The 12,413-nt window shown below is 37.4% G+C and overlaps 1 protein-coding gene across 6 annotated transcripts in view; it reads left to right on the top strand.

Annotated features, from left to right (window-relative positions):
- GAB1 (GRB2 associated binding protein 1) overlaps positions 1 to 12,413 on the top strand; it is a 95,466-nt gene that overhangs the window by 68,259 nt on the left and 14,794 nt on the right. For all 6 annotated transcript variants that reach the window (XM_068680831.1, XM_068680833.1, XM_068680834.1 and 3 more), the window contains 3 exons: positions 3,548 to 4,152; positions 6,076 to 6,161; positions 6,367 to 6,670. In XM_068680831.1, the coding sequence (XP_068536932.1) occupies positions 3,548 to 4,152; positions 6,076 to 6,161; positions 6,367 to 6,670 (995 nt within the window). The remainder of the gene's footprint in view (positions 1 to 3,547; positions 4,153 to 6,075; positions 6,162 to 6,366; positions 6,671 to 12,413) is intronic.

The following is a 12,413-nucleotide window of genomic DNA, read 5'->3' on the forward strand; positions in this document are numbered from 1 at the left end:
TTATCCACATTTTTGACTATGCTTGCTGTTTCTGTCCCAGATTGCTGGCACACAAGAGCGTTTTTGCTGCCACTTTGTTTATAGTATTCTATTTATCTATTGTGTTGATTCCTGCAGATGCAAAAAGAATCAGCTTGAAAGGATGACCGGCCAAGCCAGATCATACCCAGCATATTCCAAAATGGGAGATTGCTCCTCAGACTAAAACATTTTGAAATCTTTTCTCTTCTGTCTCTGTCAACATTTAGTTTTCAGTACATGGTGATGGACTTGCTTGTTTTGCCCCCAATATCCCACCTTTGCTCTGTGAGTCCTAGTGCACAGTCCTTGTGAACCTGCTGGTTACACAATTATCTCTTCTTAGTACTGAGTAAGGAATAGTTTGGCCACTTAGCATAATCTGCAGATGCAGTGCCCACACCTGCGAACAGTGAGTTCATTAGTCATCCTCTGCTTATAGAGAGGGTTAGTAGTTTTTGTTGTTATATGGGATTTTGCCTTTATTTTAATCTGAAGTGCAAAGAAACCTTAATACTTGTCTTATTAACCAGAAGTTAGTGGAGTGTTTTTAAGCCAAATGATTTTTTTTGGTGTTGTTGAAAACATGGCAGAAGTCATCAAGCATCCTGTATCAGAAGTTTTTAAAATAAAATCTGTTATGGATCTGTGGTCCTAATCCACCTTTCCTTGAGGTAACAGGAATCAAACATAGAGTTAGGTTTTTAAAATTGTAAATGTTCTTCTTGTCATGATCAGTAGTTAATACTGACTTGTGAAATCTATTTAAACTTCAAAGGATGAATTCCATCTTCATTTTGGCATAAACTGCTTTCTCAGACTGTCTTCAAATCTTTGGTCTTGCAAAATCAGATTGGTTGCAACACATTCATATTTTGAAAACTATTTCAATAGACTAAGAATTTGATTCCAAAAGATTTTATTTCAAAATCTGAAGTAAATCAGAAAAGCCCTCTTGTAATGAGCAATGTGTACTGCTGCCATCAGCTAAGCAATTGACTGGTCTGGCTGCCTTGTGTCAGTTTTTGAAAGTCTTATGTTTTCACAACTTCTTGTGGTCAAGAAAGAATTAGCAGCATTTACTGAGACCTGGAAGAACTCCTAAATGTTGCTTCCATGTGATGGGTAATGCTTAAGCGATGGCATTGTACATGTGCTGTAGTTGCATCTTGAGCTTTGGATATTTACCCCTGCATGTTGTGCTTATTTAGAGTCAAATATAACTTGGCATCGTTATAATATGTCTCTATGTCTATAAAACCACCGTAGTGCCTACAACTGGTAAGATTTTTAAGGACCCCTGCTCTGCTTTTGTGTGTGAAACTGTTTTTATAGGTTGAGTTCTGGTGCACGGCTAAATGGATGGAAGTGATCCCAGTACATGTACAAGCCAAGAACTGAAAAAATAAGATTGAGCCAACCCTATTTTGATTAAGTGCACTTCTTTACTCTTTTTTTGTAAGATATATGGTAGTGCTTATATTATTTCTGTAGTTTGGGGAATTCTTTCATTTCAAAATATATCATGGTCAACTGGAATTAAAATTCTGCTTCTACAATTAACTGTCAATGTCCAGCTTCTCTAGACTGTCCGCTTTTTGTAGCACATAAAATACAGATCACAATTCATCCTGCATTTGCTCAAGTACAATGCACATGAATTTTACTGTGAGTTTGGCCCAGATGAATACCACAGAACTAGAAGAGTGTCTTGAAGTGAGTTTTTCAATCCTTAAAATAGAGAGCAAGGACTGCATCAGAGGCGAAGCTCAGTGTGTTACTACTCACAATGTTCCCAATCTGTAAAGCACTCTGTAACCTCATGTAGGTCCTTCAGTTGTATGCGCTGTATTTTTTTTTTGCAGTTGTGTTACATTTCCAGTGGTTCATTAGTTCAATTTTTGAAGCTCTGAGGCAAAGGATGTAAACTGTTAGCAAAGAAGAGATGCATGTTTTTGATGGTTGGCAATATAAGGAATATAAGATTATTCACTTCCTTGGTTTTGCCAAGGGTAAATACATACAGAGAACTTCTTTTAGGGGGTTCCTATTAAACTAAATGCAGATTAATGGTCAGAGAGAGAAACTAATTCTGACCATTGAGCAAGAATGTTAAACATAGTAACCAGAGCAAAATTGGTATACTAAAATTAAAAAGTGCAAAAAACAAGCTAATTGAAATAAATGTCATAATTAAAGGTAGAGAAAACATTTCATAGGCCATTCAGGCTGATGGAAGATAACATCTCTGCTGTTAAATACAGTTTAAAAAAAAAAAGTGTTAGGTGATTAGCATTTTTCTTGACTGCAAATGTCCACTCTAAGCTAATCATATCAGTTCCCTTGATAGCTGGTGGAGAGAGGTGCTTTAAGAGTCATCATTTTTGAGTAGATATTCAAGAAGAATGGGTTGTTTCACGCTATATCCATTTCTCCAATGACTGCAGAGGAAACCTAAGTGAATAGTTCAACTTGTATTCCTTTCTCCTCTGGTTACCAGAACCCTGTGAGATAAATCCAGCTGTCCCTTAAGTAGAAAATAATAATAATAATAAAAAAAATCATCTTACTGACAATTTGAAATTTGAATATGAAGGTCTAGTTGTGATCACTCTTAGAATCTCTAGGATGAGAGTCTTTTAAGGGAAAAAAAAATCTTCTGGCGGTACTCGTACTGTTGACTTCCCGATTTTGTTCCTCAGAAGCTTTGCAAACTGCATGGTCCAGTTGCTTAATACGAGTAGTATAGCAGCTATTCCTTGATGCATACACATGCTGAGGTATTTACATATGTATGTATAAACAAGCACAATCATATAGTCCTGTGGTAATTAAAAAGGGAATTATGATAAAATAAACTGTATGAACTGCATTAACTGCACCTCTGTTACTATTTTTGCCGTTGTCTTGACTTGGATTTAAACAAGGAGTAAGGCTTGGAATTTCTCTGCCATGTGGAGAAATGTAACTGGGGAGGCTTACATACCATCCCACCTCCTCTTCCCACCAGAATAAAAGAAATGACAGTTTTTGGCTTTCCCCATTGGGGAAAGTCATATCAGTCATATTCGATCCTCTTTTTCATGCTGTTTAGAACTGGCAAGTATTGTGAACTCAAGGATCGAGTGCATTTTCACCTTAAGCACATCAAAGTGCTGCTAGTTCACAGGATGGGTTAAAACATAAATCCTTCAACCCCTAAACAAACTCTGCTTTAGTTTGGCTTGGTATCTTTCTGGAAATCACTTGCTTTATGAAACATCAACTTGTTGAGCTCTGCTACTAAAGCTGCACACTTGTGTTGTTACCTGTTTCACATGCATGGGTTTGTATACATGTAATCACTTAGGATTCTGCTTAAATACTACTGTTTGTTTAATAGTTAGGTTCCTGCATCTCATTTTGGAAAAGTTGGAAAAGGCTGCCACACTTTTCAGTTGTTTACACTTCATATGTTGTGTTTACTATGTGTAATGTTTGTTTTCTTTGTATGTTCATCAGTGTTTTAATCTCTTGATCTCCTGTGTAGATCTCATGCTGACTCTGCAAAATCCAGCTCTTCTGAAACAGACTGCAATGATAACGTGCCCTCCCACAAAAATCCTGCTCCATCAGTGAGCAAGCATGCTGTGAATGGCTTTTTTCAGCAGCAAGGTGTCTATGACTCTCCTCCTTCCCGTACTGGACTGGCATTGGCAGACTCCAGCCTTTATAACCTGCCTAGGAGTTATTCACAGGATGTTTTACCGAAGGCAGCATCTCCAACTGGGACTGATGCAGAAGGAGAGCAGCATGTTTTCAACACGCCATCAGCAACATCTTTGTTAGATGCACAGTTGAGACACATCTCCATTAGTTATGACATTCCCCCCACACCTGGAGGTACTTACCAGATTCCACGAACTTTTCCAGAAGGAACAATGTCTCAGACATCAAAACTAGAGACTATTCCAGATATTCCTCCACCTCGGCCACCAAAACCTCACCACGCTGCAGATCGATCTCCTGTGGAAACATGTAGCATTACTCGTACTGCTTCAGATACTGATAATAGTTATTGCATCCCTACAGCAGGAATGCCACCCTCACGCAGTAATACCATTTCAACTGTAGATTTGAATATCTTTCGTAAAGGTCAGTATTCCATGCTTTGCTTTGCTTTTGCAGGTATTGTGTTAGACAATATTGATCTTGTGAAGAAAGATGTAATATGAATGGGTTGAATAATATGGGGGTTTGTTTTGTCACATACTTGCTTTTAAAGCACATTTTACAAAGCACTCTATGACAGCGAGGCTTAAAACATGTAAGAAAGCAGAGAAATAAGATTATTCAAGGAAACAGTCAAAATAGCAAAGCAGAGAACATTGATACATGGTGCATATTGTGCTGTGGTGTTCGGCCTTAGCTAAAAATATTGGAAACCCTAGACATCTTCATAGTATTATTAGTTTTTAGAGAACAGCAGTGAAGAATTAATCATAATTCTTCTTTGCTAATAAGGTCATATAGTTGAGTTCAAAACTGCTGCTATCTATTCATCAGAACAACCAAGGTAAGGTTAGCATGTAGTGGTCCAAATTTGCAGAAGCTGAAAGTGTTTCACTAAGTTAGTAGGACTTGGTGTGCATCCAGAGCTTTGAGATCAACCCTGATCTGGTTATTGGTGCCACAGAACTTTTTCTCTCTTTGTGGTGAATATCCATACTGACATTTTAAAGTAAAATTAAAGTTGTTCCTTATAGACACTTAAATGTTGGCATTTCAGACTTGCTAATGCATTTCTGTTATTGTTTTTTCATTCAGCAGCTGGATATATTTCTGGGTACTAGCAAATCTGGTGGAGCTACTTTTACTTAAAGACTTTGGTGTATCTTGTTTTTCTGCCTGTTTGTTTGTTCCCATTCTCATTTTCTCAGACAACTTCTTGTTACAGAAAGCAGCTGTAGTTGTATTAACAACTCTTGGGCTGAGAGTTTGATTTCTTTCAGGTTCTCGAGACAAGTGGGCCTAAAGCTGTTATTTTTAAAGAAATTGTCAAATGGTTCAAGCTGATGCTAATGTTTGAGGGGATTTTAAAGAGTTGAGTTGTACTACCTATGGGATGGGAGACAGGAACAAGGCTTTTGCAGGAGGCAATATACAGAAGGGGTGTGATTGTACAGGCACTCAGGTATTCAATTTGTCATTCTTTTTTTTAGGCTACGTGCAGTGTTATTGGTGTACTCCTGCTCTACTTCGCTATAAATGAGCAAAATGAGAGACAATAAATAATTTTGCATTAAAACTGAGATGATTAAAACGGAGATGATTAGCCTAAGGAAAAGTAGCCTTCCAGTAAATGTTCTTTTAATTTGGCTCTCAGTAGCAGAAGTGTTTATTTTTCCTTCAAAGTGAAAATCTTTAAAAATAAAAATAAATAAATAATAATAATAAAAAAAACTCCTCTTCTTAATGTGGGCTGCAAAGAGCCAGGACCCTGAAAAGCATGAGATCTTTGTTTCTGTAGATGTCCATTCAAACTGAAAAACCCTGGAAACCCTAACAGGGGAGCTGAGAGGATGGGGGCAAAGGATACATGAGAGGAATTTACCTGTTATTGCACTGGATTAAATTCTGTTGAATCAGCACTTTCCAAGGGCAGGGTATTCGGTCAGAAAATTTCTCTCCAGACTTCAAATTACATCTGTTGTTCATTTATTTTAGAATAGGTTTCTCATGAGGGCCCTGTATCTCAAAACCTGCTTTTATGTTAAATTCTTAATGCCTGTCTGTTTGAAAGGAAGAATTAACTGATTCTGTAAAAAAGAAAAATTACTGTTGCTTTTCCTGCCATGGAAAACATCACTGTAAGATTTTCAAGTTGACTGGTAAGTGCTAAGTTTGTTTATGAACACAGTCAGCTCAAGTATATAGATAAAATCTGTTGGCCACAGCTTCAGGAGTTGTGTTTGCACGGTCTCAGAAGCAGACAGTAAATAACAGGCTCTGGGTGTCTGGTGCCAAGTGACAGGAACAGGGATGATAAATAGCCACTTTCTCTTCTTGTTTCTTTAGAAATTAGTTCTCAAGACTGTTATGATATTCCACGAACGTTTCCGAATGACAGATCTAATTCATTGGAGGGCTTCCATAACCACTTTGTAAGTATGACTTGATCTTATGAGAGATGGCAGTGACAGTGCTTGAATGCTTTTTGTTCCCATGTAAGAAGGCAAGCCGTACAGTGTTTGTGTTTTTCAGTTTCAAAAGAATATATTAATCTGAGTAGATTAGGTTAAGAGATTCATGTGATTCACAGCTGATTGCATAACTTATTTTGTTAAAGGAAATATATGTTAATTCTAGAAAAACAGAAGCATGTTGACAGTGGGAAGTGTTTCAAGTGAAGAACTAGATGAAAATTATGTCCCAATGAATCCCAACTCTCCTCCACGACAGCATTCCAGCAGCTTCACTGAACCCATCCAGGAAACAAATTATGTACCAATGACACCAGGCACGTTTGATTTTCCGTTATTTGGAAAGCAAGTCCCTCCTCCTGCTCACATGGGTTTCAGGTCCAGTCCAAAAACCCCTCCCAGACGGTCAGTTCCTGTTGCAGAATGTGAGCCACCGCCAGTGGATCGGAACCTCAAACCAGACAGAAAAGGTGAGGATAATGTCTAATAGAAGTTTATTCTTGCCATCTAATAAAATAGCTCTTACAACTTGAATGATCACTTTCAGGTGATATAACAATTTTTATCCTATTAGCTATCCATACAATAGAAGTGTTCTAGAATGTTTTCATGATGTTTTAACATCACAGTAACAATGCCAAATACAAGCATAGGTTTACATTTAATTTCTGTAGTTATTAACCAAATATTAGCATAGAGTTGCCAACACTCAGAAGTATGAGTTCAGTCCTTGCACAGAGAGGACAGCCAACATATCATGAGAGCACGCAAAGAACTATATAGAATACCAGTATATACCAATATAATAATGCTTGGTACAGGAGCAGCACACATTTCCATTATATGATGTAAAAATTAATAACTATTTTAGGTATTTGCTTTTGATGTCAACATTGTTCGGAATTAATTATATGAGATTTGTGTATTGTGTGCTTTTTAGCCCTATTCCAAGTATGTAGTAATCATAGAATAATTCTTACAAAAGCGTTTGAGTGAAGGAAAAAACAGATTGAAGGAAGTGTTGACCAGTAAGTACCAACTGAAATGAAGCTTTAACATTATGTATAAGCAAGGCAAATGACTTGATGTTTGGGCTGCCCAGTGCTTAAGTGGTAGCAGCCACACAGGGCAGTCGCAGGAAGATGTTTAACATGGGCTACAAGGTTACCATATAGGTTTTCCTTGGAATCCAAATGGGAGAAGGAAACTGCTAATTCAAGCCAGTTGTTAAGGTATGTTCGCTGTATTGCACAAGTGCCATGCTTGCATTGCTATTTGTATAAACTGCAGTAAGTGAAAGCATATGAGCCTAGATTTTGAATTTTGGTGTCTTTATAGACTGTGATAGATTAAACAGTCATAAAGCAAAAATAAAAGTGGCTTTATGTGGGAATACTTTAAAGAGCTGAATGTGTGAGAGAGAACTGTTAAAAGTTTGACGGTGCTGCAACAACTTCAATGACAGAAGTGGAAAAAAAAATAAATTTGTACATGTCCTGCCAAAGCTATCCTTAAAACAAAACAAAACCACTCAAACGTAGTGCACTGGGTTTACTTTGCCTTAAAATATGGATTATTTAGGTAAGGGGTGGTAATAATCAACAAATACTACGTGTTCAGATGAGGTTATTTGTATAGAGAATCACTGATAAATGGTTTACACTTCCCAGTCAATCTGAAATGTTTTATCGGCCTATCAGAAATGCCTAAATTGTAGAAGAGGGAACTCAAGAAATTTAGGTTATATGTCTGCACTACTTTGTATTTGAGTAAATTCTGTTTGTAGAATTACATTTAGGAAAAAAATATTTAGATTTAGGGTGGCTGGTTTGATTTTTGAGAAAAATTAATGTCCTAAGCAGATGATCCAAAATATTAACCAAATAAAATTTTATTTGGACATTTTTTTCCATTAAGTGAAAGCAGCCTGTAAATAAGTGCATTGGACAGTATCATTATGATATAGATCATCTCAACGTAAAATGGGAAGTGCCACGTTTCATTCTGACTGTCCATGTTCAGAAAATTAAACATGTCTTGTTTCAAAACCTTGGCAGTCTTCTTGTGCCTAATTATTTCAGTGTTAACAGACAGTAGTTCTGTTTTATTTTTAAGAAATACTGGACAGTAACAGATTGAAACATGATACTGGAAAATATTCTTGAAATAAACACTGAACTGCTTGAAAATATTTTCTCCGACTGGCTGGTTTGTGTATTTTACTGATAAAATGCTTGACCTTCAAAACTGTTTAATTTTTATGTTGAAAAGCTTGGTTGATGGTGCAAAGCAGTCACATTGGTGCCTGCTGAGGCAGCGCTGCTATTCTTGCATCTCTCTTCTTGAAGCTAAGTTAGTGTTTTACCATTTAAAAGTGGTGTGTAAGACTTCTGCTTTGCTCCTGTCCGCCAATGCTTTACAGCTAAGACAGACCTAGCCAACAAGAGGAAAGAGATTTTGAGATATACTAACACATCTCTTAATAAGTATAGAGGTGCCCAGTGTAACTTCTGTTGGCCATATTTTTGCCTGCTGACTTTTAGAAGCTGAATCACTGTAAATAGCGTGATTATTTTATGCAGTGTAAAGGATAACATCAATTTAAGGCTAGCCATGAAAGTACATACTTTGTAGTGAATGCCTAGGGTCTGAAAAAAAAAACCACAGCTCTGTGAAGATCTCGAGCTACCAAGAATGATAATGATTCTGATTTATCAGTGAGGGTTTTATCTTAGTAACACATGCATTAGCTCACTCAAGTTTTATCAAGTCTGCTACTGTGAGACTTCCATTGTTGTGAAGAGCAGATACAATGATGCATCAGGATGGTAATATTCCCATTTCAGTAGCTGCTCTTCATGCAAATCACTTACTCAAGAAATACTTCTGGGAGAATAAAACTGCAGTTCATGTTGAACTAAAATGGGATAAAACTTTGCTTTTAATTGGATCCTTACATGATGAAAGCAAGTATATGCTTCATGTCCTACTGTGTTGCTGTTTCAGCTTTCAAGTTCTTGTAGCAACTTCTATTATCAAGTTGTTTATGGTCATATAAATGTTTTGCAATGGTACTTTGCCACATATTAGTGCATAAAAAGTAAAAAATGGGCCAGTACGTTTAATAATATCTAGGTAGACATAGGGATGAAATGGCACATAAAATAGTTAAGCTCTGGATATTAATCTTTTTAATTTATTTTTTTTTTAATGTGATTGGTTCAAGAATTTCTGTTGGAAACCACCACTGCTTCTCTAGATGTGATGTTACTGCCCTTACTGAAATCTGGTGTATTGGGTGCAAGGCTTCCAGGTGTATGAGGGCTGTTTTGTGTTCTGTCTGAAGAAGCCGATGTACTCTTTTCATTGGTTACGGACATTACTGCAAAAATTGTATTTTGCATAGCCTACAAGTAGCTATTCCTTCTTTGTAGGCGTATTGAGAAGTATCATCACCTTTAGCTTTCTGAGCCAGAGCTAATGCTTTATGTTTTTGTGTGGGCCAGCAAAGTTTGTCGAATGCAGTTTTAGCATCGAATGTCACAAAGAAATAATGCAGTGAAACTAGCACATAAGGAAGGCACTGCTTTTTAGCATCAAATGTACATGCTTATGCATCTCCTCTATTCTGCACTTGTAAGTTTACAGACAGTGTAGTTTGGCAATGGTAGGTAATGGATATACAGTAGTGATCAATACATGCTTGATCACTGATGTTCTTTGGAGAATCATGTACTAGGCAACAAAGATCTGGCAATTTGTCTATCAGCAGCAATGAGTGAAGGTGTATGTCTTCACAACTCTGATCTAAACACCTAAAGATCTAGGGAAGTTCTTAAAATTTTCTCAGTTGTGACAGAGGAATGAATTATGAAAATCAGTGATGCTGATAAACTAAATGTCAGCAAAACATATTTCTAAAAGTCACTAAGCTACATGCACAGTGTGTGGGCACTTCTTCACTTTTTGAAAGCCAGAAGTTCTTCAGCCTTCCCAGTAGGAGTAGCCTGAGCAGGAGGGCATGGTGCTATGAGATGCTCTGTGTCATTTTCCTCTGTTTTCTAGAATGGTTTTCTTCTAGAGCATGAGGGGCTGGAGGGGCGGGGGAGAAAATGCAGTGCAATCTCAAGTCTTTTATGTAGTTTCACTCTTCTGGCTCACAGCTGCTTCTGTAAGCAGGGAGGGCTTCCAGTACTTTCTGGAAGTCTTGAAAGTAATTTCAAAAAATGGTGTTGGATTACGGCCCCAGTAGCTGGAATCAAAGCATTTTACTATTTCTTTAGAGAAGCATACCAAAAGGTAAGTGATATATTACTTGGGACAAAATTGAGAGCATTTGGCCAGATGCTTTTCTGCAGTCATCTGTAACTGAATGAAAAAAAAATCTTTCCTTAAAAATGTGTTTTATTCAGGGTGCTGTTTTTTAATATTATATTATTATTATTGTAATATATTGTCTGCACTGATTTTGTATTTCTGCTTTTTGGCTCTGGCTTGCTATGGTTGCATGTAATCATGATGCTAAATTGGAAGCACTGTTGCTAGCAAAAGGCTTCAGCTGGCATCAATGTTGCATCCATCCTTGCAGCTGGGTATGTTCTCTGAGCTGTTAAAAGGCTCTGTGACTGGTTCTGCTGGAGAATGGTGCTTTGGCATTTTACCTTGGGGCACTCACATGTTCCTTTTTCAAAATGCTGCTTATCAAAGAAGGAGCAGTAGAATTAGAAGTACCCAAGTGCAGTGAGGTGAGCTAAGGAAAGCTAAGGCTGCAGAGAACAAACAGCCAGGTTCTGTTCTTCTCCACCTTGTGCTTTCCTAGGGCACTTCAAAATATCTAAAAAAGGGTTGTGATATGAGGCAAGGGATCCTGTGATCCCAGCCTGCTGACAGCTTGTAGGGCCATAACAAACATTTTGCCACTTCACAGGGAACAATTCAGCATAGCAAAATGTCTTGGACAGGCAGATGCTGGTTGACTGTGCTGGCAGTTTGTGAGAAGGTTTTAAGGCCTGACAGAAATCTGTGAGTTCAAGCAACCTTAATCTTCGATACAAATGTGGTATTTATTTGTAGATCAAGGGAAGCACATGGATGAAAACACAAGGGGTGGGGGTTTTGAATTAGATTTTGTTGGTCAGGAGATGGCTGGAGCAGGAGTGAGCCTCTATTCCAGCTGCTGTGAAAACTCTCCTAGCTAAGCTGAGACAGTATTTGAATGAGATGGGTTGTCTGTGTGCATGGTAATGACACCCCCAGTTGTAATTTTTCTAAGTTGTTATTTTTTTTCAGTTGTGATTTTTCCCGAATCAAACAATTTTGTGATGGAATTTGTAGTAGAAGTTTGTTCTTCAGAGTCTTAGTCTGGTGCTCTGCTTAGGGTAATGTGATAAGTTCCATTTTTTAAAGGGTAGCATGCCTTCATACAGGAGGGGATTTTTTTTTAAGGTTCTAAAAAAGAAAAACATGAACTGTGAGCATATTGCTCAATTAACAAGTCATGCCCACTATGGAATGAAAATCAAAAGTTAAAACTGACTTGATTAAAGTGTAGTGCTACTGTTTTTGTAATGTTGTCGATCCACAGTATTTAAAAAAACACTTCACAGAAGAAGTCAGATTCGTGCAGATACCAGTTCAGGGTCACTGGGAGGTGTGATGGAATGATGTATCAGTAAGGGAATTGCTAATGGTCAAGAACTCAGGATTCCCTGTTCCTTAGATACAACATTGTACTGGATTTTGTTCCTTGTGTCTTCACTGGCAGTTATATTTATTTGAATGTCATTAGAGTTGAATTATGTTCAAGATGATTAAGATTTTCATTCTTAGTCTTGGATTGAATTTCACAGCTTATTTTGCTGATGGCAAGAATAACAAATAGCTAGTGTAATGCCTTTTCACTTTTTTTTTTTCCAAAAAATGATTTGTCTTTCAACAAAAATAAATCATCACAATTTTGTGTAGCAATGCTTCTTGCAACTTCAGTCCATGTGATTATCTTGAAAAGAAACTGCTGCTGGCCCTGGTAATTTTAAGCCCAGCAAACAGTAAACTAGGATTTAGAGAGAGTTAGTGATGTATTCATTTCTCTTCATGCAAATAAAATACCCAGTTGCACATTAAAAGAAACAAAGGGAGAGGGGGAAAAAAATTCTCGGAGTTGGTACTTGTGACTATTTTAAAAATGTTGCTGCTTCTTGTTGAGTTCACTTA

This window comes from Anas acuta, chromosome 4 (assembly GCF_963932015.1).
Source record: "Anas acuta chromosome 4, bAnaAcu1.1, whole genome shotgun sequence".
Lineage (NCBI taxonomy): Eukaryota > Metazoa > Chordata > Aves > Anseriformes > Anatidae > Anas > Anas acuta.